At 41.2% G+C, this 27839-nt stretch overlaps 7 protein-coding genes and 1 non-coding gene across 8 annotated transcripts; 5 read left to right on the top strand and 3 right to left on the bottom strand.

The window, feature by feature from the left end:
- Positions 1 to 672: 672 nt before the first annotated feature.
- K444DRAFT_525682 (S-adenosyl-L-methionine-dependent methyltransferase) lies at positions 673 to 1627 on the top strand (the record flags this gene model as incomplete). The annotated part of the gene is made up of 2 exons (XM_024874466.1): positions 673 to 1547; positions 1594 to 1627. 2 exons carry the CDS (start codon positions 673 to 675, stop codon positions 1625 to 1627), a joined length of 909 nt encoding a protein of 302 aa, XP_024739018.1.
- A 1465-nt stretch (positions 1628 to 3092) lies between these two features.
- K444DRAFT_642265 (RmlC-like cupin) lies at positions 3093 to 10357 on the bottom strand (the record flags this gene model as incomplete). Its single annotated transcript, XM_024884717.1, has 3 exons — positions 3093 to 3262; positions 9552 to 10114; positions 10311 to 10357. The coding sequence occupies 3 exons, from the start codon at positions 10355 to 10357 to the stop codon at positions 3093 to 3095; spliced, it is 780 nt and encodes a 259-aa protein (XP_024739017.1).
- K444DRAFT_t18 lies at positions 9153 to 9251 on the top strand. Its single transcript has one exon. It is a non-coding gene; the product is annotated as a tRNA-Gly (tRNA).
- Positions 10358 to 14661: 4304 nt separating the features above from the next.
- K444DRAFT_662219 (uncharacterized protein) lies at positions 14662 to 16111 on the bottom strand (the record flags this gene model as incomplete). Its single annotated transcript, XM_024886675.1, has 4 exons — positions 14662 to 15258; positions 15318 to 15355; positions 15407 to 15973; positions 16037 to 16111. The coding sequence occupies 4 exons, from the start codon at positions 16109 to 16111 to the stop codon at positions 14706 to 14708; spliced, it is 1233 nt and encodes a 410-aa protein (XP_024739016.1). The 3' UTR covers positions 14662 to 14705.
- A 1230-nt stretch (positions 16112 to 17341) lies between these two features.
- On the top strand, positions 17342 to 18539 carry K444DRAFT_718941 (glycoside hydrolase family 18 protein; the record flags this gene model as incomplete). Its single annotated transcript, XM_024888439.1, has 6 exons — positions 17342 to 17468; positions 17744 to 17850; positions 17904 to 17954; positions 18005 to 18190; positions 18267 to 18295; positions 18389 to 18539. The coding sequence occupies 6 exons, from the start codon at positions 17342 to 17344 to the stop codon at positions 18483 to 18485; spliced, it is 597 nt and encodes a 198-aa protein (XP_024739015.1). The 3' UTR covers positions 18486 to 18539.
- Positions 18540 to 19040: 501 nt separating this feature from the next.
- K444DRAFT_662218 (uncharacterized protein) lies at positions 19041 to 19828 on the top strand (the record flags this gene model as incomplete). The annotated part of the gene is made up of 4 exons (XM_024886674.1): positions 19041 to 19057; positions 19118 to 19232; positions 19276 to 19369; positions 19467 to 19828. 4 exons carry the CDS (start codon positions 19041 to 19043, stop codon positions 19826 to 19828), a joined length of 588 nt encoding a protein of 195 aa, XP_024739014.1.
- K444DRAFT_662217 (uncharacterized protein) lies at positions 19787 to 21108 on the bottom strand. The gene is made up of 2 exons (XM_024886673.1): positions 20368 to 21108; positions 19787 to 20278 (listed from the first exon to the last, which is right to left on the bottom strand). The coding sequence occupies exons 1-2, from the start codon at positions 21070 to 21072 to the stop codon at positions 20075 to 20077; spliced, it is 909 nt and encodes a 302-aa protein (XP_024739013.1). The 5' UTR covers positions 21073 to 21108; the 3' UTR covers positions 19787 to 20074.
- A 3559-nt stretch (positions 21109 to 24667) lies between these two features.
- On the top strand, positions 24668 to 26150 carry K444DRAFT_558829 (uncharacterized protein). The gene is made up of 3 exons (XM_024876844.1): positions 24668 to 24853; positions 24904 to 24981; positions 25094 to 26150. Exons 1-3 carry the CDS (start codon positions 24836 to 24838, stop codon positions 26030 to 26032), a joined length of 1035 nt encoding a protein of 344 aa, XP_024739012.1. The 5' UTR covers positions 24668 to 24835; the 3' UTR covers positions 26033 to 26150.
- The last annotated feature ends 1689 nt before the right edge of the window (positions 26151 to 27839 follow it).

The following is a 27839-nucleotide window of genomic DNA, read 5'->3' as shown; positions in this document are numbered from 1 at the left end:
CGTCGGTCGTCGCACGCCCTAAAACTACACAATATTTTCATTTGACAAACATGAAACTTTCCACGCGAACGAGTACATAGAAAGTAGATGGGATGTTTAAATGTCTGAACGATTGAGATGTTCGGTGGTACTTGATGGAATCGGGAATCTTGGTGCGGGAAAAGGGGTAAAGCTAAGCCCAATTAGGAAGACCACCCCGCGTTTTGTGTCACTTGAGCTGGCGAGAGAGTTGCAGTTTCTTTTTATGAGAAAGACGAAATTTGAAACGCTTGATTGCGAAGAGTCGTGAGGGAGTTTGCACAATAGGGACGCAGAGCGATTCTTGAAGAGGATGATCGAGGGACGATTTGTTCTCCTACCCATGGACAACTGAACGCGGGGTCCCGAGACACAACCACACCGCCACCAGGCAGGATTAGCAGCCTTGCCCGAACGGCAATCTTCACCATGAAAGATCCACCAACATTGCTCGAAGTCGAATCAATCTCACGCCGCAAACGATAGATGGGTTCCCATAATCGCCCTCCTCCATCTGCGACCAAAGCATCAATTGTGGAGGACGCTCCTGAGGACGGCCTAATGGCCGACCCCACCAGCGCTCCCTGCACAAGCAACTCCGCCCTTGAAATCGATTCCTCTTTCTCAGCACAAGATGACTCCGACGCACACTCTATGGCTTCGAACCTATGCTCTACGCACTCTGTGGCCTCAAATGTATACGAATTTGTGGAGGAACATGGGCGGACATATCACAAATACAAGCAGGGGAAATATGTGCTTCCGAACGACACAGAGGAGCAGAACCGATTGGATCTGCAACATCATATGGCGCTGAAGGTTTTAGATGGAAAGTTGCATTTGGCTCCTATACCCAACACTGTGGAGAATACGCTGGATGTTGCGACGGGAACGGGAATATGGGCCATTGAATTCGCGGAGCAATACCCATCCACCAGCGTCACCGGAAGTGATCTGAGTCCTATTCAACCTAAATTCTTGCCTGCGAACTGCCTATTCGAGATCGATGATGCGGGGGACGAGTGGGTATACTCGAAGAAGTTTGATTATATTCATATTCGATTCGTCATGACTTGCTTCCCGAATCCGAAGGCGGTGATCGAACAAGCGTACAAGACATGTGCGCCTGGTGGCTATCTGGAGATGATGGATGGCGTTTTTCCTTTGCGTTGCCACGACGATTCCCTTGAGGGCACTGTGTTGGATGCCTGGGCGAAGAGTTGCCACGAAGCAGGAACTAAAATGGGACGGCCTTGGAATAACACCCCGAATTATAAGGGATGGATGGAAGAGGTTGGGTTTGAGGACGTGAATGAGAGGATCTTCGAGGTTCCAACAAACCCTTGGCCTAGGGAAAGAAAGGCCAAGGAGCTGGGGATGTGGTTTAACGCGGATCTGCAGGAGGCGTTGGGTGCTAGCAGAGCGTTGTTTATAAAGGCTTTGGAGTGGCCGCCAGACAAAGTCGATGCATTCTTACAGGAGGTCAAGGACGATCTGATGAAAAGGGAGATCCGTGCGTACATGCCAATGTGAGTTCTACCGCTGATGAGACAGTTGCATACTGACCGAGTTTAGCCATGTTCTTTATGGAAGAAAACCACTTCGTTAACCCGACTTGGCATCAGCTTGAGAGGGAAAAGAGACGGGCGTTATGTCTTGGATTCATCTACGATTTCTTCAATTGAGGGCTAGAGTGGAGAGTGACGATAATTCTAATTGCGTTCCGTTTGAAAATTAACTCGCCCACAGAACTTCATAGACGAGCGTCATCCAGAGGCGCCCCCTGATTTATGAGCTTCCACTTTCGTCGCACTTCACATTCTGTTTCAATCCAATGCTTTCTTCATACACTATCCTTCACGGAATAAACCCCTGGCGTTCGGCGGCCACGGAGTTTGGTTAGCTTACATTGGCAGCGGGTTCGGCCTAGCCTAAACTTATATTGGCCTCCCAGTATAGGGGGTAAAAGCATTGGGGAATGTTAGCAACAATATTGCTGCGGAAGCATACACACGACACTTCAGCAGGATTTCTTATGCACTGGACTAGGTAGAAATATTTTATTGGCCCACCATTCGCGTCAGCACCCCACAATCCATTTCAGGCCTTCGGCCATCTGCTGGATTATATATCAATTCATTCGCGACTGGTCGAGGTTCAATATCAGCTGTCTTGCAAGATCTCGAATTTTGAGTCTTTTTTTTATCAACTACTGGCTTCGAAATGCAAACCTTCCACCCAGTGTTGTCGATAGTTCCAACTAGTTGGGAATTTTAGAGGCCCTAAACGGACTGGATAAAATTTGTAAAACGGGATAACATTTTTGAGGGTAAACTAGTTTTATTTTAGCGTCAAAATAGCAAATTTCGACGATTTACCCCCATTTTTAAGCTAGAAACTAGCAAAAACGTGACTTTCACATGACTTTCACGTGATCCTTTTAAACTACCAGTTTACTTTACAAAGCATAAAACGGACTAGTCAATTTTAAATTAAGCGAAAACGGACTAGCAAGCTTTTTTTTTTGCAAACTATCGACAACACTGAAGTTCCACCAATGCCCGCTCGCTGGGAACTCCCTTTCATCGCGAAGCTTGTCGAGAGTATTAAAATCGACGAGATTCGCATCTCGCTCTCTGGGACGAAGTTTTCTACACTATGAGGCGCTTCGGGCACGAACGTGACAAGCCAAGTTCGCCGCTTTGGCTAGCAGATGTTGGGGTTCCAGGATCAAGTCGCAGGCTCAGGTTCAAACCTGAATCCTGTGCGGATTATGGGGTGGAGGGGAAGATTGAGATGGCGGTCTATCCAAGGGAGGGGCATTTTGGGGGGGGAGGGCGCATATGGCGGATGTTTTGAGACGGGTAGACCGGTTTTGTTCTAGACTTTTGAATTGGTGAGGGAGGTCGAAGTGGTGGGCCTTTCTTTTGTGCATGTTACAATGTTTTACAGATAGCCTTGGAGCGCGTAGTTAGCCACTTCGGAGTTTGCAGCATTTATAGATGCATCAGAGAATCAAAAACAGGCTTCAGTGCTCATATATACAACCTCTCATTTCCTCCCAGTTCTCCCATTCAATGAACCATACTCTTCCCAATCTCACTCTGCCATCCCTTCGCTCGTTCAAATCCATTTGAATGCGTCTGAAAATCCATCATAGCTTGGTAAACTTCTTCTTGCGAGTTGAGAACGAAAGGTCCGTACTGGACGACTTTTTGATCGAGTGGGAGACCGGCAACGAGGACTGTTTAAATAGTTAGCAATTGGTCTTGAAGTTGCTGTGATGCTGTATAACTGGATGTTTGGCGAAAGGAAAGTGGGGAGAATTCATGAAGTGTTGTTGATAGATCGAAGCCAAAAGTGGCTAACACTCCTCCTGAAGCAAGAGATCCTCCAAATAGATCGAACCAATCAATTCAGCATAGTCTGCCGAGTCATGTCATGCAGGCTATTTGTCTGGTTGACCATAGCGACCAAAACCTTCTATGCCTGATTTTCGCCATTTTCGCCATTTTTCTAAGGCCACACCTAATTATTTTGACCCCATTATCTGAACTATACCAAATAACTATGTGATTCACAGCTTCATATACTATTTCTAAGGCCCCAGCTAATTATTTTAGCCCTATAGTCTGAACTATACTAAATAACTATATGATTCACAGCTTTATAGCCCTATTTCTAAGGCCCTAGCTAATTATTTTGCCCGTATCATCTGAACTATACCAAATAACTATATGATTTATAGCTTGATTTATAGTTTAATCTGAATTATTCAGGCTTCTATTTGAGTCATTTTTGGCCCTAGATATCTATAAAATAGGCCCTTAGCTCCCAATCCTTCCTCTAACTTCCTTATATATATATACATATATATATATACTTATACTCTCTCTCTCTCTTCTTATATATACTTTATATATAATACTTCATATATATATAATAGTAGCCTAAGCTTAATAAGATCTAGTTATCTGGACTCGTGTGGACGCCTCCGATAATGTTTAGTACTTCCTTTATATAGGAGGGAATAAGCTCTAGCCCTTAGTTATTAATAGTAGCCCTTAGTAGAAGCATACCTTTAATATTAATAATCCAGAACCCTCAGATATTATAATCAAGGGTCCCTATACTATTACTACCTTTAATATTCCACTTCTCCCTGAGGTTATTAATATAATCTTAACCTAACGAGTATAAGTTACTTCTCCTAAGTTCATATAATCTGTACTAAGTAATATAGTAGCCAAGTTAATATTTAAACTTCTTATACTACTTGCCAAAATAGTTAAGGCATTTTTAAGAAGTACTTAAGGGTTCCTAAAGAAGAATAGTATAGAGTATATAGTAACTATATTCGTTATAGTTATACGATCTAATATAGTACTCGAGATATTAATAATAATAGAGGAGAGGGTAATAGTAGAGAATAGCCTAAACCCCCTTAAATTATACGAAATAGCCGGGTTTTAAAGCCTGGATATTACCCTGGCCAGAATATCCCTTCTATTATAAATAGATAAATAGGACTACTCTTATTATATTATATAATTGCCTGGCTTTTATATAATACCTAATAGATTATATTAAGCTCTTAATATTTGCCCTCTTTTAATTTTACTTATAATTATAATTTAATTTAGAAATACCTAAAAACTAAAAAAAAGAGAATTTAATCTAGTCCCAAAGTATTATATAATAAGTATAGAATCTCTTAATATTAAACCAAGTTAAGAAGCCTTATTTCTTTCTCAGATTCTTTCCTCTTTTCTTTAAACCCTTAAACTTAACTTATTTAGCCTTTTTTATAAATATCTTTCTAACCCTTTTACTATATAATATACTCTGAATAAGTAGAATAGCCCTCTCTATCTTTCCCTTAGCTAGAGCTTAATTCTTCTCAGTCTGAGTATAATCTGCTCTAACTTATTCCTTAGCTTGTTTTTCTAGACGAAATACTCCTGGATCCAAAAGAGATTATATTTACTTCTATATATAATTATTTAAGCTCCCTCTTTCCTTAAAAGTACGGCTTACTAAGTCCTGAATTATATCTTCCTCCTCTATAGAGTCCTTAAGCTCTTGAAGTTTAGTAAGAAGCATACTCTTATACTCTTTAGCTATCTCCTTATATTTAAGGATTATAGATTACCGATTTATATATTAATATATAATCTCTAGGGAATTAGGAAGTGCGGATTAGAGAGGAGGAAGGGTAGCTTCTTTTAGTAAGGCTAGAACTTGGCTAGAAAAAGATTTCTTCTCAGAGTAATATTAGTATATAAATTTAATAAGTATTATATAATATATTACTAGTCTCGGAAAGGATTAAGAGGGCTCTACTTTAATAGCAGGCTCGACTTTTATATACTTGGCTTTAGCTACTTTGGCAGGCTAGAAATAAATATTAGTTAAAAGTAAAGAAATAGCTCGGTAAAAGAACTTATTTCTTGGGCTACTTAATTATATAATAAGATACGGTTTTATAAAACCAGGTATTTCTCTTTTTTAATAGCTTCTAATTAGGAAGAAGTAAATCCTATTAAAGAAGGAGTTAGAAAGGAAGATAAGAGAGGTAACTTCTTTCCTCTATTATATAATAGCTTAGATAGCTTAGGTAATATAAGAATAGCCTTATATCTCTTTTAATAGTATTAAAGGCTTTTCTGGGTAAGATCTTTATCCTTAGTAAATAGAATTAAATAAGCCTGGAACTTATAAATATTCTTTTAGACTAATATAACCAAGTAAGGTAAAAGATTCCCTATTATACGAATTTCCCTAGAAGAAAGCTCTTTTAAATCTTGCAAAAAGAAATTATCTCTATCTTTCTAAATTATAGCTATCCAAGTCTTATACTTCCCAGTTTAGAGAACTAGCTCCTTTATATAACTATATACTTGGCCATATCTTCTGCTTAAAATGCTTATTATAAGCTTATTAATAATAAAGGCTTATATTAGGTTATTATTTCAATACTCAAGTCTTAAGAGATTTATTCCAAAGACCTTATATTTAATATTACTTCCTAAGATAATATAAGTATTATATAATTAATAAGTAAGGAAAGTATATATATACTAAGAATACGGAACTAAGAAGATATAAGAAAAGGAGAATTAAGCTCTTTATTAGATAGCTAGATATAATACCCTTAAACTTTAAAGAAAGCTAATTATATAATCTCTCTTTAAGATCTAAACTTGGATTTTCCTGTCTGGAATTACAGATAATAAGAGAAAGTAAAAGAGCTAGTATTCGGATATTTCTACTCTTTTCTAGTAGTAGTAGTAGCAGAAGCTTAATATAAACCAGCTATAGTTATTATATAAGAAATAACTCTTGGCTTATATAATTAAGTAGCAGGTATAGAGGGGGGTAGGCTTAAATCGCTCGCTCTAGAGAGTCTTGGCCTTAATTTAATCTAACTAGGGTAATTTGGACATAGTTTAGTAGCCTATATATTATATAATATAAAGGCCTCCTCCTTTTCCTCTTATTTAATTAGAGAGGCTTCTTATTTAGGCTTGGCCCGGGCTTAATAAAACTTAGTAAAGAGCTCCTCAAGTAATAGAAAAGGAGAAGAGGAGGCTATATAATAGGAGTTACTAATAGGGAATACCGGATTACTATCTAAAATCTTAATAGTAGTCTCTTTTATATTTTGGAATATAGGAGAAGATACTATAAGATTAATTAGAGAAATACTATAATACTAAGGTCTTAAATTATATAAATCGGGCAAATAAGGGGTTTCTGTACTATATTACTTATACTAGAACTAGCTAGGCTTATTAAAAGTATTCCTGTATATAGGGCATCTTGAGAGAAAGCCAGAAATCTTTTTAGAAGGCATTTTCAAATAAAGGAAGAAAGAAGATATAATTATAAGTAAATTATATAATAAAGATAAAGATATGGCAAGATCCTTAAATAAAGATTTATTTCTTCTTTTAGGCCTCTTACTCTAATAAGTTTCTCTTATCTAGCTACTCCTTATTCCACTTTTCCTTATCTAACTTACTCAAATTACCTTCTCTACTAATATTTATTCCTTTAATCTCTCTTTATTAGGATTATATAGTTTCTATAAACTCCTAGTTCTCTAAGATTAGCTACCTAAGGCAAGATCCGTTTTGCTATATCTTCTTAGTACTAATTTTAATCTTTGGAATAAGTCCTAGCTATAGGCTTGAGTTTCTACTAGTAATATAACGTTATATAATAAGCCAAAGGCAGTAATATATCTTAATATAAAGCCTAGAATTATCTGGTTTACTAGTTCCTTCTATAAGGCTTAAAGAATTAATCCTAATATTTACAAGCTATAATTTGCATTATATTAAAATATTATATAGCAAGTACTTATTAATATCTATAGCTAATAATCTTAGTATATAAAGATAAATTTGTAGTCTAGCTAACTAAGAGGCCCTAGAGCTAAGAAGGGAAACTAGTAGTAAAAAGATATTAGGGCTCGATTTATTTACTTAAACAAGAATTATACGAGCCCCTGAGTTAAGCTATATTATAAGCTACTGCCTAAATTAGGAAAAAAAAGAGATTACAGGAATAACTTACCCTAATTAATATAATCTTGCTCTAATTTAGCCAAGAGCCTCTTATTAACTAGAAGTCTATATTACTAAATAGCTATATACTTATAGAGAAATACAGGAATACCTGCTATATAGTATTTCTTCTTTAGATCTTTCCGGATCCGGTAGTAATTCCATATATCTATATATAATACTATAGTATATTATATAATAGATATATAAATAGCTAGTATAGTAATTTGGTTTATAAGAATACTATTAAAGTCCCCAGCTACTATAAGGGCTTAAAAAAAGTCCTATACTAGATTAGCCCAAATAATAGAATTATATAAATAGGTATAAATATAAATATACTAGTAATATAGCCGGGATTTCTCAAGTTAATTTTACTAAGACTTAATTCTTTAATTCTTTATACTAGTCTCAAAGTAATAGACCTTCTCAAAAGGAAGAATTAGTATTATTATACGAGAGAGAGCATATTAGACTTTAGTAATAAAAGGGACCTCTCTTCCTTTATTAGAGAAAATTACTCGAGGGTAATAGCCAAGCTTTCTAAATACCTAAAGGAACTAGCCAAGTATACTATATGCCATATAATTAGAAATGCCTATATAGTACCAGATAATATTACGAGAATAAATATTAATAGTAGTATAGATTTGGAAGCCCTATAAAGCTAGCTTATTATACTAATTAAGAGACTACCCCTAATCCGGGCCTTTAACTACTATCTCTTACTTCTTATACTATATATTATTCGTATAACGCTTATAGCCCTTACTATCTAGGCCCTTAATAATATTATAGATTAATTTGCAAGGAGCAGTAATCCCTATTTAATGGAAGTATATCTTAATTAAGCCTGCTCTATAGCCTTTAATCCTCCCATAGTCTAGCTCCTCTTATATAATATCTACAAGCTACTAGTACTTCTGCTCCCTCTCCTCTACTATTATTCTCCGAATAAGGCCAAGATCTAGCCTATATCGTACGAGCTATTGGCAGTAGAGGGGTATTCCCTTAACTGAGAATACTTGGAGAATTATATTATTATTATAATTGCCTATAAATAACTTAGAAATACGTAATTTGATCCTCTTAATCTTAGGAGACCCATTCTTCCTATTACGTAATATATTCCAAGCCCTAAGAGTACGCTCGAGAGTAGTTAAGCTATATTCTATATATAAAATTACTCTTATTTTACTTAAAATCTCGGGATATATAAGCTTCTCAGAGACCTAATTAAGAATCTCATTTTTATAAGGCTCAAGACTAAGCTTTGGAGGCATTCTGAGTATAATCTAATGCGTGCGATATATTAAAAGTGGGATAATAAGGGCAAGTTATGGTTGAGGCAAAATTTGATTTTGCGGCAATTAGTCATAGAAGGTTTTGGTCGTTGTGGTCACCCGTAATTTGCGGGTAATGACTTCACACACCGCCATCTCGGGTGGAGGCAGAAGAGCCCGCCAAGTGGGCCGCCATTGGCTAGCCCACACGCACAAAATTGAATTTTCCTGTTCTCCTCATAACCCAGAATAAGGCCATCTTTCCACAATTCAAGCAAAGGCGTTTGTGGTTTAGTGGTAAAATCCATCGTTGCCAAATCAAGAGTTCTATCTCCTGAGCAGTATCGATGGGCCCCGGGTTCGATTCCCGGCGAACGCAGTAGAAATAACAACAAGAAACTTCTTTTTTGGCAATTTTTTTGCCATCCAGAAAGAAGAACTTTTGACTCCGCATCAAAGTCTCAGAGTCTGGGAGGAGGAAGGATGGATTTATTCAAACACTTCAAAAACTGAAGACCTTCTGGCGAATTTTTGGTCAAATTCTTCTCGGGAATCGGATCACTTGGATTAATAGATCCGTCTACAATATTGGAAGACAATTCTCCACTCGGGTATTGCCTCAATATCACAAATTTTTGGGTCGTGCGCAAGCGAGAAAGAAGGAAATCACATGACTTACTGAAATGTCCATTCTCCTTTGCGTCTTCCGCAACCTCAGCATTGACTTCATCACCCTTTTGCTCAAATACCACATTGTGGTACTGGCAAATCGTTGTCTTGTCCTTGCCAACTCCGAATGCGGTGCTTCCGCTCAAAGTATAGGCAAAAGCATTCCAGCCTTCGGGTAAACTCTGAACGATCTTTCCTCCTGGCTTGATCTCGATATCAAGGATCCAAACTGGTGTATACGCCAATTCCTTGACACTATCGACGCCGTGGCTTTGGCCCGAGATGATTTTGACATGCACCTTTCCCTCATCGATATCGATATTCGGTATTTCCCCCGCCCTCAAGTCACGGTATCTTGGCTCGCATTTCTTGAGTTTCTCTGGGAGATCAACCCACAACTGCATGCCAATATTCGCGCTGCCATCAGGATTCTGTCTCGGCATCTCAGCATGCATTATGCCCTTTCCTGCTGTCATGAATTGTAGATCTCCTGCCTCGATTGTCCCCGCATTGCCAGCAAAGTCTTCGTGGTCAACGGCCCCCTCAAGTAAGTAGGTGGGATCGTCATGTTTGCTCGTTTGTTTGATACGTAGAGTGCGAGAGGTGGTAAAAGATGCAAGCCTTTGAAAGCCGTCGTGTTGGTGTTGTAGAAGTCTGTGGTGAGTGACTCGATCGTGGTGATTATCGTGTCTTTGAATGCGATCGATAGGAATGCGACAATGATTGAGAAAATCAGAAGGAGAACCCTCATTGAGAATGAATGGTATACTTATAGGAAAAAGAAGAGAAAGAGAAGGAATGTTCTTTGCGGATCATGACGGACTTATGGAGGATCTCAGCCTTAGAGAAATGTGGGGTCTTTTGATTTCAAGATGCTGATTCAGGACTTGTCAGCATATCGTCATTGGCCAGTGCCAGCTACCGGGGCGGCAACTGCAAGGCTGACAATGCAGACTTCCGGAAAATTTCAAATTCTTTTCGATATCATGAGCAAACTTGCTGGATGATAAATATATTACATAATCTAATCCTTTCAAGTGACTGGCCTAAGTCAGGGGATGCGAAATAACTGCGATGCTCGAAATTTTCTCTTGCGAATTTGCGGATGAAGGAATTGGACTTGAGGGCAAGCGTGGGGAGAGATTTTATGAAGTTGGTACACTGGTGAAGTCGCCTTCGATTTTATCGTAGACGGCACTTCAAGGTCTTCCATGGCTGCCGGCATGTCTCCATTAAAATGTCGCAAACGAGCTTCCCGGCTTTTTGCTTGTCCTTAAGCGCGTCAAGGAGGTCACGAGGGAAGGAAGTCCTTGACGAAGCCCGGACCCTGGCTTGGCTGACTTGAACAGGAAGAACAGTAGATCACTAAGATTTCCGTCTTAGTTACTAAAAGACGGTTTTACAGAGATCTGGGCTCATAAAAATAGAAGAGTGTGCTTGAAAAGGCCACATAAGGCCACGCGGAACAGGCAGGCTGCAAGGTGTAGAAATGAGAAGAAGGGTCCGCCTACGACGGCACTATTATTCGGCCCAGTATGAGAAAGAAATACTCAAGGTATTCATACTACTCATGAATATTCATGGGTAGTATTGAATAGAATGTAAGTAGCGTAAAACTCAAAAAATTTGAGTAGAGTAAAATATGTAATCATGAATATTTATAAATGGAGGGCGAAGACTCAACACCTGTACGCGGTGTCCTCTACGAACCTCCAGCTCTCGATTGAGAGTCTGCAGAGCCAAGATTGAGTCATACGACGACGACGAATATCCTCCTCCTCGCCGCCACTCCGCCCGCGGTACGACATATGCGACTTCTAGTGGCCACTACGACGATAGGTTAACCAACACCTCACTGATAGAGCCTTAGTTTTGTCGCATTCTGTTTATATGGGCGAATCCGCCACCGAAATCAGAGTTTTCACCCCACTTTGGTCAACACGACAACACCAGAATACGAATACATTAGGAAGGGTTTTGGATTTAGTTGGAACGAAACGCATCGACAGTTACAGAGGACCTGGTTAGATTCAACATCTACTGTCTGTTACAAGCGCCTCGAGCTTGTAACTTCTCGCAAAGTACGAAGCCCCTTCCATCGCCACTCCTTTGGACCTCAATTTCGGTTACGTCGTCCTATTCTTCTTTTCGTACCCTTTTCTAGCCAGGAGAGCCTTTCTTGTAATGAGTAGACGTTTCCTACGCCTCTACGGACCTGGAATGGTGGCTAGCGGATTCACGACGCCAAGTTTACTCTCTATAACTACGAATATTGTGGCATTATATCGGGTCTCGAACTGAGGTTTGGGAGGGGGTATAAGGAGGATATTCGGGGAAGAGAGAGGTCGGAGACACAGCCTGGATACCTGCCCCTGTTGCTGAACAGCGTTAGGCTATGTAATAGTCCGTTATCTCGTACCGTTGACTCTTGGATTTAAGATCTAGGACCGGCGAACGGGTTACGTTGTACCAGCTGGTTTTCATGGTTTTTCCTGGCAGGGCAGTAGACGCAAATGACTAGAGTTTGTCAAGTTGTATGGGTAAGAACGTACAGGGATAGTCTTCCTTAACTACTGTACCGAATGGATATCTAGGGGGCTCTGTGTCATTGAAGGAATTTGGATTAGTAATAGAGAAGAACATACTGACTGAGGTCAGGTATTCTGGCTCGTAGGCAGAGAGGACCTACAGTGCTACATAGTTGTAAACTGATAAAGCACGTTAAATGGAAAAAAAAAAAAAAAAAAATATTTATAAATGCTAGTTGTGAGGCGCACAATAGCAGGGTGCTACGCAAGTGTCAAGGTAAGGGGTGGAATCCAAGGTAAAGTATGGAGTGAAGCGTGGAAGTATAATTGATTCCAAGAACTGGTTCCAAGATGCCCATTTCCAAAGCTCGCATGCCTCCATATATAGTATCTAGCGTTCCGCTGGATGTACGAAAGCACTAGTCCCAATTAGGCTACCAAATTCAGCCTGATATTACTGTTAATGTGCGTATTACAGTAAGCGAACTAAAGCACGGGATTTCGAAGAGGATATTAGTTTTATATACGACTTAGCTTAGTTTAACTAGAGCTACTAATAAATGTCTTAGTTATTAATAATTATTAAGCAAATATTAATTTATTCCGGTCACGTGACGAGTGTTTACTAGTGTGATGCGCACATGTGCCCAGAGCACGAGCGAACGTCCAGGTGGATTTGGTAGCCTAATTGGGCTAGTACTTATGTGAGATCGCATTCCCTAACTGGGACTAGTGCTTTCGTACATCCAGCGGAACGCTAGATACTATATATGGAGGCATGCGAGCTTTGGAAATGGGCATCTTGGAACCAGTTCTTGGAATCAATTATACTTCCACGCTTCACTCCATACTTTACCTTGGATTCCACCCCTTACCTTGACTACTTGCGTAGCACCCTGCTATTGTGCGCCTCACACTTACCATGCCTTGCCATTGCCTACTGTGGGACGGCAAGCCGTACTCTATCAAAATCGCTTTGTTTTGACAGTTTTGAGGTTTTGGTCGCATGACAAAGACCGGGCCTTTTGCACGTGACTTGCGGGAATCACATAAGAAAGCTGGATTTTCTGTAGTTCTAGACAAGAATCCCTTCTTCATATTCAATCAATTGATCTTTTGCACACTGCACACTATTTATGCTTTACTGTTTATGCCTTTGTTCCTGTTGTTTTACTATCAAGTCACGTTTTGCGCTCTGGTGTACTTTATGTGGGTTTTTGTCTTGTCGCAGTTTCCCTCCCACACTACTTAGATAGCGAGGCGGCGCTAGAGCGGGAGAAGCCGGAACTTTAACTAATAATGCTAGCCAGGCACGTACGCACGTTATGTGTTGTAATGGGCACACGTGATGGCGCATGGACAGGTGTCAGATGTCGTGGATCTAGTTCCCTATTCTGGGTAAAGCTTGCGATCAGAATTATACGGATCGCATGGGATCGCATTTCCTAATTAAGTAAAGGGCTTTGCATACTTGGCTAAGTATTAGGGAATATATAGGGAGATGCTCCTAGCTTTAGAAAGGGGTATTAATTAGTCTTTTACTAGAATTACTTCTTGGAATTAGTTATACTTGCAAGCGTTATTCTATAGCTTACTTACCTTAACTACTTATATATTACCCTGCTATTATATACCTTATATATATACTATTTAAGGTATTTTATAAATATTTATAATTACCTTAATTAGAATATAAGTAGAATATAAGTAGAATATAAGTAGCAAGAATATTTAATAAATAGAATATAAGTAAGGGCTACTACTCTACTCTACTCTACTCTACTCTACTCTACTCTACTCTACTCTACTCTACTCTACTCTACTCTACTCTACTCTACTCTATTCTACTCATTCATTTCTCACACATTTCGGCCTGCCGTAAAAGGAATTTGAACCAGAGGAAGCCTTTGAAGGCGTGCTTTATTTTGAGGCGTACGAGACGAACTCTCCTACGATGCAGGGAGCCGCGCATTCTTTAGCGTACGTGCTCGGGATTCTGGAGTGGCCGTTGGAGCACACATGTAGTGTTCTAGTGTTGGAGTCAACACCCTCGAGCAAGTATTTGTATATGAAGATTCTTTTTAGGTGGATTACTCTTAAGTAGCAGCTTGAAACTTTGAAATGCAGTTTCACGGATCCCAAGACGTTAATAGAAAGCATTTAGAGTCACAGTACTAGGGGCTGAGTAAACATAGTCGCATGTACAAGGCTGATGACAATTGCATGAATAAAGCAGTATTTGGCATGTCATAAGGCTTCAAAATGTGAGGGTAAAGTTGACGTAGATTGAGAGGTCTAAAGTACAAGAAGTGCGGTTTGGCGGAGGGTTTATATGCCTTTGCAGCTGAGCTACTTCAAAAAGGGGTGAATCACGTGTATGTCAACTGACAGCTGAGTGGTGTCACTAGCTAATGGAAACTCTTCCGGGCCAACAAAAATTGAAACTCAAGTCTGGCGAGCAAGTTCTCCTCTGCAGGGCCCGCCCCCCCGCCCCCCCGCCCCCCCGCCCCCCCCCCCCATTTTTTTAAGGAAACTTCTTGATCCCGGAAGCATAGTGCCCCTGTATGTCACGTAACTCAAAGCGATCTGTTTCGCAAACATTATCTATTCATTGACAGTGAACCTTCAAAGATGCTCTACATCTTGCTGGAAAGCTCTCCATTATCCGCCATCGGATGGTCCCCAAATTGACTCAAATTCCCCATTTGCACTCCCAATTTCTTTGCAAAAGTCGCCCACCCGACTGTAGTCTTCTCCCGCTCCTCGATGCTCATTCCACCTTCCTTATCAAATACCTTCTTCAAGAACAACGCATTCATTGCAGCCTGGGAGGTTCCGGCACTAGTGTGAGGCCTCAACGTGGCCACCGCATCTCCAACCAAGAACACCTTCTCATTCATGAAGACTGATTTTGTAGTCAAGCTGTCAGTAATTGCTTGGATGAAAGGAGATTCGATTTTCTGCCAGACTTCTGCAAGTTGTGGTGGAAAAATGGCTGCTGCTACTTTTCCCTGCTCCTCCTTGACTTTCGGATCGATCTTTCCAATTTTTAGCGAGTACTTATGTGAGACATCATCGCTGTCAGTGAGTATCCTTTTGAGTTCGGCCTGGTCGTGGTTTTGGTACCAAACGAGGTTGGCGAATAAGTCCCCAGGAACAAGGGATCCTTTCAAGCCAGGGATCTTATAACTATCCACATTTTCAGCAAGGTACAAGTATGCAGTAGCTAGAAAACTTGGGTCACTTACCATACGACCTGGGACCCCCTGGTAAAGGCGATGCAAGACTACACTGTGTAAGCTTTTGCAGCCTTAAAGACTCGCAAGCCAGAACGAACCTTGGTGCCGAGTAAGGTTCTAGTTTCATCTGAAAGTAGACTTTCCTTGACCGTCCCTCTCCAAGTAACATACCCCACATAAGTTCTCTCGACCTCAGGAAGCAAAAGCTTCCTCACTGTAGAACTCGGCCCATCAGCGCCAATGACAATATCAGCCTGCAAGGCCCCCTTCCTTCCATCCACACTCTCATATCCAACTTCCACCAATTCATCAACTTCCGTCAGGTCAGTGACTCTCACATCAGAAACATAGTTCGCTACCCCATCGCCCTCCATCTCCGGAGGAGCGGCAACATAACCCGCTTCATGCCCACCGTCAAAATTAGCCCTCAAAATATTGTACAACAAATCCCAACTCGCAACTTGAGCTGTTATTCCATCTCCCCCTGTCGTGAACTTAATACTCCCATCCTTATTCAGATACTGAATTCCATCTGCGGTAAGAGTCGGAGTTTTGGTCCCATCATATTGTTCCAGAAAATCCACGATAGGAGCGCCTGAGGTACCGAGGTTCTTCATCGCTTCTTGGATAGGAGGGATCATCAGGTAGAATGCGATGCCGGCGCCCTAGTCTTGGAGAGATGAGGCGGGAGTGCGCTCTAGGATCGTGACGTTGTAGCCAAGGCGAACGAAGACGATGCCTGTGAAAAGACCGCCCAGGGAGCCGCCGACGATAACGACTTTCTTTGAGGTATTATATGCCATGTTGGTAGGTTGTTATTACAAGACGTGCTCTTGTTGACCAGGAGAAATCGAGAGGTTTGGATGCTGGAGACCAGAATCTCCCGCTGATATATATAGATCTATGAATGAATTCCATAAGCTCCGTCCTATAAGGAAGGGGAGGGGTTATACGAGAACTCACTAGCCATTGGCCCGGTCGTTTTCTCCCCGTGCCTTAGTTAAGGTGGTTGCGGCGAAGGAGGAAGCACTAGCCGGTAACAAGCCAGAAACGTGGCAAAGCTGCTTTGTAAGGAGATGCGCTTTTTGTCTGTGCGCACAGTTTCTGGGGGTATCCCTTCGCACCTCGTTTTCCAAGTTTAACTTCCTTATATCTTTATTAATTTAAATCTAATACTTATAAAAAGTAAATTAAAATAGTCGCATAGACTAGTACTACTATTTTATTAAGGGGTTTAGGTTCTGGAAGCCTAAATGTACTAAAGTTATAAAAAGTACTAAAAAATAAATACAACTTTTATAAAGGAAATATTAAAAATAACTATTTTTGCTACTTTTATTTATAATAGTTTAATCTTTCTATAAAATGCTTATATTATAGAATTATAGTTATAAACACAAGCTAAATATATTTTTTGTTTAAAAGTAAATTTAAAGTAACTCTCTTTAAGCGGTACACCTTGTTTCTCTTCTTGCGTAATTTTCAAGAGTTTCGTGGTTGAGGAATGTTGAACTGTTGCTGACTGTGGCTTCCCTCAATTGCACAAATCCTCCCAGCGAGGCGAACGCAGATGCAGGACACGCAGGCGCGGGCGTACGAGCCCCCTTCTCCCTCTAAAAACAATAACTAAACAGCCTCCAGGTCCTCCACTCCTTCGACATCACAGCTGGAACATCCCTCTTCATATTCTGCACCATAATCCTCAGCGAATCAAAACGCAACACCGAAGGAAAAGTATTCCGAAAACTACTCCTCTGCTTCAGCGATCAACAATCATAACCAGCATCGGTATCCAATGTGTTGCCTTAGCAAAAATGCAATCTATGATCCCCTACCACTTCTTCATCGTCTGGATACTATCCCTTCTTTTGACTGCCACACATATTGGAATTATATTGGCAAACGGGTTACAGGCATGGATATCAGTCGGAGGCTAGTCATTTACGGACCCGGGCCCAACGAGAAGCGCCTTTAGTGATATGATGAGCTCGTCATGAAACCGTCGGCAATTCATCACGGGTTTGCTTGCCCTCATGAATCATTACAGCTTCGACGGCGTTGATCTGGACTGGGGTTACCCCCAGGCCGACGATAGAGGAGGTGTCACGGCCGATACGGAAAATTATGTTTCTCTTGTGACAGAGTTGCGAGCTGCTCTTGGTAAGTTGCTTTCCCAATCTCGAGTTCGTCAACATGATTATAGCTGACCAAGAATCAATCGGGCACGAAATACGGCATCTCCATGACTCTCCCTACATCTTACTGGTGTCCCCAACACTTTGATCTCAAGAACATTGCTCCAAGCGTTGACTGGTTCAATTTCATGACCCATGATCGCAAGCGAGCATGCCATTCCTTCAAGGACGTTTTCGAGTCTGTGTTGGGCTAACAGAAGGAAGTTCATGGCGTGTGGGATGCAGCTTCCCTATTTCTAGGTCATTATATCAACTCGCATACAAATGTCACTGAGATTGATATGGGCCTGGATTTGCTTTGGCGTGCTGGTGTTGAGCCTGCGCAAGTTAACTTGGGACTCATATGGGTAAGCAAGTTCAATTTGTTTCTGTGAACGAGGGTATACTAACTCCAAATCAGTATGGCAGAAGCTTTACACTTTCTGGCCCATCGTGCAGCACCCCAAATGGAGTGTGTCAATTCACAGGAGGTGCGAACGCTGGCCCCTGCACGGATGCCAGCGGGATCATGGATCTGAAGAGATCGAAAACATCATCTCAACGAACAGCCTCACACCCGTTTGGGATAAAACAGCCGCTGTCAAATGGATAACTTGGGACAGCAACCAATGGGTGAGCTATGACGGCGATGATACTTTCCAACAAAAGAGAACATTTGCAAACTCGCGACACCTCGGAGGTACTATGGTAAGGGATGATTCAAAGAAAGCCTTTGAATACGCTAACCGTAACACAAATTTGGGCCATTGATCAAAGAAACCAGACCGCTGATAACGGGCTCGCAGCCGCTCCGTAAGTTTTTCCTGCTACCTTCTCCCCAGTTGCGTTGGTCCTTGCCCCCTTCATAACCATTTCTATACTGCCAAACTGACTTATTCGCGTCAGCGGTATCACAACTCAAAATCAAGCCGATGCTAAACAGATGAGCGACAATCTGGCAGCAGGAGTTACCTGCTATATTACCGACTGCAACGTCGATTGAAAAACGGGTACAAACGAAGTGACACAAATGGATGGACAGCCAAATCAAATATCCACTTATGCCGCTGTGGCGCTGGCCAGCACCGCAATCTTTGGTAAGCAAATCTGAGTTCATTTACTGCTTTCAAACAAGCTGCTTCAGTTTCTTTTTCAAAAGATTCGGACGTTGAATCAGGAATAAATAACGTGTGCTAACGATCCGGAACATACAGTTGTGCAGACAAGACCACGGTAGGCACTTGCCAGTAGCACGGGTACCGTGGGATGGGTCTCTCATGCATGGGCGGTTGCGCGGACGGGGGAACCGAAATTGTGAAGGACACCAACAGTTTTGGTAAATCGAAAGGCGCCCGGGCGTGCACAGGTGGTACATAAAGTCATTGCTGCAAAGGCTTCACGCCAGTGCTATCGGGGAGCGATCTCAAAACTCAGGCTGAAGACGCAGCAAAAGTAGCAGCTGAAGCTGTTGCCGAACAAGCGGCTCTTGGCATCGCTGCCAGGGCGTTCTGTCGTCTGGCTGTTCCAGAATTGCTTGCTCCTCTGGAACTGCTTGAGGATGTTATTCCTTTATTGGTAAGTTCAACCTTCTCTTCAACCTTGCCGCTTCCGTCTCTCTGTCACTTTCAATTCAAGGCTGACCATTGTCCTTGCAAGCAAGATCTTGGACATTGCCGAGATTACTGCTACCCCAGCACTCATCAATCTGTGTGTCAAGGACGTTGAAAAAGAAGGCCAAGCCGAATTCAAGGTATTCGGCAAAGAACATACGCTTTCTATGGACAAACCAACAGCTACAAAAGAGTTTCGGCCTACCGAATCAAGCCACTCGATTTCCAGCACCAGCACCTGTGGGAATACTGCAAAAAGAGCAGATAACAACGGCTGGTGTGACCCCTCAGTTCACAGAAAAGTCATCACTGCCATCGATGATTTCGGCCCCACAAACCCTGTTCATCCCATACTCTGCGCCATCTATGGTCAGGCGTGTTACAACTTATTATGATTGACGGCAACTCCAGCCGTGTCGCCTCTCCTGAGGAGCTTCGTTGGGAATTTGGTTTCGATTCTTGCAGCGATGATTCGTGCAGCAGAGAGTTGCAAGCCTTGAGAGCCATTTCCGAGACCGTGAGGGAAGATTCCTTGCCACCCACGAAACCTAGCTCAGTCAATGCTGAGGCTACACCGATCTCAGCCAACGAAAGCGTTATTGTTCGAGAGGAGCCGATACTAATAAGCTTGCCGGGTTCAAATTCGATAGACGCCGAGTCTCCTACAGAGACAGGAAAAGCTACAAGCATGCCTAAAAAGTTTCCAAAGTTTTCAAGAGGAAGGGGGAAATTCTAGTGTAAATTATCCTCAAACGAGGCGCTCATGTAAAAAAGAAATTCATGTCGATCAGTATTCGAAGTCCTGGAGGATTCTAATTCGGTTGCTCAACTTGACTGTCCCCAATTTCTGTATTTTTGTATCGACGGCCTGAATGAGCATCGCCAACAAAGTTTCTGAGATGATGACAATGCAAGATCACCGAGCCGAGTGACTTCGATCTCCGCAGAGAAGACCTCTGTGACTCAGAACTCATCCACAACTTTACTTCCCCGTATCTTGGGTATTCGACTCTTCGGGTGGAGCAATTCCTCGCTGCTTCCAGAATTCAAGCAACTCAATCCTCCTCTCTTTACGTTTGCCTTCCATGAAACTCCGATACCAATGCTGAATAGCTTGAATACAGGCCTGTTTTCGATATTTCTCCCTGTCGGGCCATCCGTACTCACGATAAATTTTGCGTAACCCCTGTGATCGATACGTTAGTCATTTGAAACCATCTTACAGACATCGAGAGACCAAGAAATAGAGCCAACAAGATCAGAAAGTCTACTCACGTCCATTTCCTCAAAATTATAAGAGCCAGGCTTATCTTCCAGACCACCAAAAAAAAGGTCCCATGAACCATACCCGTCGTAGATAGAATCCTCCGGAACTGCCAGGACGGTCGTCTGGCGGTACTCTTCCCTCCATTTCTCCAGCCAGTCTTTCAAAGTGACAGTCTCCGGATAGCACTCGCGATCGCGCCAACCGCGTGGATCATCTGGTTCATACGTCGGAGGGTACTCGAAGTGGCCACCAGTACAGTGCATCGTGATGGTTCCGTCGGTCGTGTCCAGCATGTAACGATGGTCCTCACGATCCGTCCCCGATGTTAACTGAACCACCCACGCAGGCCACTGTTTCTCCGCTACCTGGTACATCCAAAGCGGCTTCTCACGTGCCGTTGGTGATAGAGTCACGCGTCTGTAGTCGCACACCATTGCAGTGATCATGATCCAAGGCTGGTCGCAGGAGATGTACGGCAAGTAGCGAAGAAGTTCAAGGGCTTCGGGAGTTTTGTAGATGCCATGAACTGCCAGGCTTGAGGCTGTGATTTCGGGCCAGCCGTCTGGGGGCGCCGTGGCGATCTGTGAGGCCGAGATGTGGGGGAGGAAATTATAGAAGGAGTGCAGATTGGCAATAACTTCATTGCGGTCGTAATGCGCGATTTTGTTGTTGAGTCGGGGGTCTGGGAGTGGAAAGGAATCTTGAGATGTCATTTTGATGATTGTTGACAATGAGATGCTATGGGCCCGTTTCGCAACCCTTGAATATTCGGATACTACCGATATTATAAAAATAAGTGTTTGCAAGTTACGATCAAAGGTTTGGGGGGTAGCATTTAGATACCAGTATCTGCCCCCATACTAAATCTCAGCATTTTCGTGACTTGCCTCCTGTGTTAAAATTCGATCCATTTCCCACGAACCAGGCGTCGAACTCTCCCCTGATATATCCGCACCTAAGCGCATGATAGATATAGTCCACCCACCAAAAAAAATCCACATTGGAATTCCATTAACCCCGTCGCTTCGCCGAAACCATATTGTCGAAATGTTCCCCCCCGTTCGTCAATACGAGCGATTGATCAATCGCCCCTCCCATTGATTAATCGGACGCTACGATTGGTTAATCGGGGCTAATTACGATTCGGGCTCCACAGTGGGTCCCGATTAATTAATCGTATAATATTGGGGTTTCGGGGCTAATGGGGCTAATGGAGCTAAAAGCTTTTACTTACTAGTTTATACTAAATATATCCTCAATTCTATATTCTTTACTTTACTTAAGTCTTACTCTTTATACTATAATATAGATTTCTAATATTTAATACTAAGTATATCCTCAAGTCTAATTTTCTTATTTCGCTTATACCTTACTTATTTATACTATACCTATAGTATATATAGTTTATTTAATTTTTTTCTAGGCATTAAGAGAAGTAATAATAGGGGTAAAGATACTTCTCCAGAGCTTCTAGATATATATGGGGCCTTTACTTCCTTATTTTCTAGATATAGTTCATACTATAAGTACTATAAGTACTAATTTACCAAGCATAACCACTAATTTTTATACCTCTTAATTAATTAATTACCTTATTTCTAATATGTCTCTTTTAATTCTTCGTTTATTCCCAATCCCGCATACGCCTCGTTAGCGTATTTATAGGCATACGGAGTAATATTTTAATATTACTACTCCAGGAGCTCGTTTGTCTGGCACCCAGTTTTTGCCCTTCCCAATTACTAAAGAGCCTACTAATAATTGGTCTGCCGAAGACGAAGCTATATGGGATTAGAGGCTTACTAAGGGAAGTAGTAGGAAAATTCTTATTACTAGGAAATGTATAAATATTAGATAGTGGCTTCAAAATCCTAATACTTCGCTTCCTAGTAGAACTAAGGCAAAGAAGCACTACTAGGCTAATATTAAGTACGAATCCCACTTATACGAGCTTTAGGATAATTAAGTATATTATAAGAAATACTATAATACTTGCCGTAATAAGATCCTTCTAGCCCGGTATATTCTTTGCTATAATAATACCTTTGAGATTTTAACTACTATTTATAAGAAATTAATATATATAAGTAAGTATTTCCTTAAAGCTACTAATTTTTATACTAATTATATAATAGCTTCTAATACTATATTCGAGTATATAAAACGACTTTGGTATAGCCTATCTTATAATAATTACACTTGAATAAGTACCTATTATACTTATTATAATAAGGAAAAGGCTCAAAAGAATAATATAAGAGTAATACCTATTTAATCTCATTATCCTGGCTAGTATATAGTTCTGGATTTAATAGATTTCTGTATAAGTATTCCCTAAGTTATGTAATTTACTCCTATTTTAGTCTTTCCTGTATTTCCTGTATTTCTTGTATTTTTAAGCTTTTCCTGCGATTTTCGCAATTTTCGTAATTTTTACAAAAATTATAAAAATCGCGATTTTTATTTATATTACTTACTAATATTATTATAGTATAATCCGGATAGAGAATATATATAGATCTGGTAATTAAAATGCCATTTTTTCAAGTTTATTTGGATTTGTAGGCTTAAGGCTAAGACTATGGATAAAGCTGCAGACGAGCTTATTAAATAGCTAAATAATAATAGATATATTACTATTCTAGCCTATAATAATAGGGGCGAGTTTAAGGGGAAAGTAATTAAGGTTTATAAGAAGAGAGAAATAAAGATTATTTATAGACGAGCTTATTACCCCTAATCTCAGGGCTCTATTAAGGTTACTAATTAAATCTTTAAGAAATGACTACGGGCCGTATGAATAGATACTGGTATCTAATCTTGGATATAATTATTTCCTTTAATTATATAAGTAATTAATACTATGGCTATATTTGCCTTTCCTAAAAGTAATATGCTATATAAGGTCTGGTTTAAACGAAAGCCACTTACTAATTTCTTGAATTATAAAGAAAGTACTTGCCGTATATATATAGCCTTAGGAGAAAGGGAAATTAATATTAATAAGAGTAGTACTTCTGAATAATTATCTACTATTAAGGTTTAAGAAAAAGAAGAGAATAGAGAGAATAGCTTATTTATTAATAAGGAAGTAGAATAGGAGGAAATAGTAAAGGAGATAATTTTGTCTGAACTAACTAAGAGAATTATAAAGTATATAAAGAAATAGTAAGAGAAGATAGTAAAGAGGGCTAGTACTAAAGATCTTGAATATAATATTCAGGAGATCGTAATCCTATAGATCCCAAAGTAATATTAATTTAGTATAGAAATGGCTCGGATTCTAGTAAGAGTTCTGGAAAAGATTTTAAAAGTATATAACTTATAAGAATATACTTTTAGCTAAAGCTAATTAAAAACGGGGCTACCGGTTAATTACTAAGTATAGTAAGCTTATAATCCTCTGGCCGTATAATACTCTTAATAAAGTTGCTTTATAATTAACTTATCCTGATTTGCCTATTACTAGTACGGCCTATAAGAAAGACAAAATTACCCTCCCCAAAGCAGTGGCAAAGGAGAATAATCGGGATTTAATTTCGTTAGTTCAGAAGGCTGGAAGGATATCTGAGAGAGTAAAGAAGAGAGTAGCTATTGAGCAAGCATGTAAGGATAGAGCTAGAGAAGGGGAATCAGGTAAATAAGTGGGTGTAAGGGTACTAAAAAGGGCTAGGGTAGCTATGAAAGCACCTAGACGAAGTGGGAGGCATGTATAATAAAGCTTGGTTTGGGTGAAGTATACTAATATATACTGCTTTTGCTATTCCCGAAACCTTAATATTACCCGATTAGGCAATCGGGGTCCCGATTGATTAATCGGGACCCACTGTGGAGCCCGAATCGTAATCCCCCCCCCCCCCCCCATTGATTAATCGGGCGCTACGATTGATCAATCGGGAGGGCGATTGATCAATCGCTCGTATTGACGAACGGGGGGTATCAGAAAGAGCGGTGGCCGAATCGGTGCAGGGGTCGGAATTGTTAGTTTCCCCGTTCTTGTCCGTTCCGACGAACATGTCGGAGCCGTTGTGACCGAACTATCAGGCCGAGAAGGGTTTAAAGCGAGCTAGGCCGGCATTAGTCATTTCAGCCTGAGCTATCATTGGGTGAGCGGGCTTAAAGGGGCTGTCTGCGGAGTGGTGATTGGGTGGACAAAAATTCTTTCGCTAGTTTCGCGCCTTCGCTCTTAGACAATGTCCGACTTTCCTGGAGCATCACCACATTTTGTGTGGTGAATGAAGTTTCATGACAATTAAGTCACGGAAAGTATTCCGTATTAAGCAAAAGGTTATCAGTATATAGTATCTTCATTTTCATTCACTTTCGTCTTTTGGTACATAACAAGCATTCAATGGTTCTTTCACATAGCCTGAACAAATAGCTCAACAATCACCACTACCAAGTACAGATCTACAATAATAACCTCGTATAGCACAACCTTACCTTGTACATACAGACACCTCCTAATCCATCAAGATGTCTTCATCTGAGGCCGTAAGTTGACACCTCTCTCAATGACAAACACATGCTAATCTACTCTCTAGTCAACTCAACAGCATGCTCCATACGCGCCCACAGTGGCAGCCCTTGGAGGCTCGCCGACAACGGGCCTCGACGACCCGGTACGTACACAGAATCTCCCAAATGGAATGAGCAAATGAAGTTTTTGTCTCAGGAGCACATACTCCATATCTCATATGGAGCAAGTGATTGCTGACCCCCGACTTCCTATAGATAACCTCCATATTTCTCGTCATTTTCATTACCCTCGCGGCAGTACACATGACAATATTCCAAGTCAATCGACGGAGGGGACAAAAGTTCGTAATGTCAGGCATGACCTTCGGATTCTGCATGGCACGAACAGTAACCTGCACAATGCGATTAGTCTGGAGTACACACATCAAAAGCGTCCCAATCGCAATCGCTGCCCAGGTCTTCGTGTCCGCGGGCGTCATTCTCCTCTTCGTCATCAACCTGATCTTCGCGCAACGGATTGTCCGCGCCTCACATCCAAACTGGGGTTGGGCGAAATGGTTCTCAGTTGCATTCAAGATTTACTATACTTCGATTGTGGTAATGCTTATCGCACTCATAACGAGTATGGTCCAAAGTTTCTACACGCTGTCGCATAACACGAGACGGATTGATCGCGATGTACAACTTGTTGGGTCGACGTACTTTGCGGTTGCTGCATTCATGCCCATCCCTCTCGTCTTGCTTCGAGTCGTCCTTCCCAAGAAGGTGGAGCACGTCGATAAATTCGGAGAGGGACGCTTCAGGACCAAGATTCGCGTTCTTCTCTTCTCGTCTCTCATTCTGACTTTGGGTGCTGCGTTCCGTGCCGGAATTGCCTACGTTCCTCGACCACGAGCGGATCCTGCTTGGTACCACTCCAAAGCTTGCTTCTACATCTTAAATTTTACTATTGAGGTCATTGTGGTGGCTTTGTATGCAGCAATCAGGGTGGACAAGAGATTCCACATCTCAGATGGCGTCCACGGCCCAGGCGCATATTCTGCTGGCCAAAACGCTGAGCCGAAGAAACCGACCATTCTTGATCAGGTGAATAGCGAGGAGGAAGTGTTTGATAATGAATCGGAGGAGGGGAAGAATGTCGAGAAGAGTGGGGATCTTGAGATGGGAATGACTCATATTACTGCATCAACGTGAGTGAACTGCGTAGATTTTCAGCGATTTGATTTTGGAGCATTAGAGCGATGACGGGAACACCACTCGGCATAGACTGTACATACTATATAATACCCACATATGCAACTTTCATATCTTTTCCAATACTCTTGTTGCCGTCTCGTTGAACCCTGACTTTATGCTTTGCCACGAGGGAAAGTTCCCACCCAGCTCCCGAACGGCCTGCATGACGCACGAAGATACGAGCTTCATGTTGCTCATCACTCATGCCGAAGACGGAAATCTAATGCTGAGTAGAGATATCTTAACACCCCCTACGAGCAAACTGAGCTCAAGGCAAGTAGCAAGATCGCAGAATCTCAAATTCCACCGCTGGGGCCACTGCATTGAGTTCATCTCTGAGGGGGTGTCGTCATCTCATATTTCGCCATTGAACAACCGTTTCGTCACCACTTAATTTATCATCGCCGTAATTTCATATATAGAGTCTGAAGCTAGTCAATACACATGACTGTTTCACCACTTTGCTTAAGAATCTCCGCGCAACGTGTCTGGCTTTTAATCTGTGTTTGTGGCGTCTGTGCCTTTCCAATATCTGGCTGCTGTAATTTTAGTGTCTTGATCCTTGGATTTGAGAATATGAAACTTGGGGATTCACTCTCCTTATATTCTGTTTTGCCGCTGGTATTACCACACCCATACTCCGAACACCTCACTCTTTGGTCACGAGCAGATTCTCAACTATTTCTCGATCGGAGACAAGAGGGACATGGGACCGCTCTCGAACCAGGCTCAAGCTCAATTGATCTACCTACCCTCTCTATAAAGGCATGCCGGCGCAAGTACTATCTCCCTGACTCGCCATGCGAGAACTGCACTCTTGACCAGATCGGTGATGTTTCTATTCATTGCTAAGATAAAGAATTTCAACGCATGATGGTGGCAAACGCATTCTTGGATACGGAGATAGTGTAAGTTAGCAAGAGTTTTGTTGTCCTGTCCGAGCGCCTCTACTTTGAGTTAGTGGCCTTTCGCCCCTAATCGACACCCCTAATCGATACCGGGTGGGATTGGGGGTTATTTTACTTTTTCCCGGAGACATGCGCAGTTGAGTGAAAACCCCTTCCACCAAAAAAGAAAAGTTTCCGCAAAGAAGGGCACGCTAAGCCGAGACAACTGGCGGATATTATCCACGTCGTTGAAGACTCTCTGATACCAAAGAAATAAAAGTCGAGTTGGAATTGCCAACTTACGCATGTCTCCGGGAAAAAGTAAAACAACCCCCAATCCCACCGGGTATCGATTAGCGGTATCGATTAGGGGCGAAAGGCCACTAACTCAAAGTAGAGGCGCTCGGACAGGACACCAAAACTCTTGCTTTTTCTTTAATTTAATACAATTTTATAAGGAATTAATATAATTTAATACTTGTTTTATTTCCTTATAGCGCTAATTAAGCGCTATTTAAATATAATCTTTTATAAAATATGGATTAGTAATAGCTTTCTAAATCAAATAGGTTAAAAGATATATATTTTATAGCCTAAAGATAAGCTTAAGAAAGCCTAGAAATTTAGCAAATAAGTTCCTAAAACCAAATATAAGAGCTCTATAAGCCCCTAATCTATAGGGCCTTATAGGGCTAAAAAACTAGAACCTAATTAATTAGTATATAAACTCTCTTAAATTGAAATTCCATTTTAAGGAATATTTCTATTATAAGCTAGGAAGCACGTGATTATAATACTAGGGTTATAATATGCTAGCTTATACTTATATTAAAAAATATAACTTCAGATTTTTAAAGAGCTTAGGCAGCCAATTACAA

This window comes from Hyaloscypha bicolor, assembly GCF_002865645.1.
Source record: "Hyaloscypha bicolor E unplaced genomic scaffold K444scaffold_55, whole genome shotgun sequence".
In the NCBI taxonomy this organism is placed as follows: Eukaryota; Fungi; Ascomycota; class Leotiomycetes; order Helotiales; family Hyaloscyphaceae; genus Hyaloscypha; species Hyaloscypha bicolor.
Note: the sequence above shows the minus strand (reverse complement) of the source record. Positions and strands in the feature narration are given on the sequence as shown.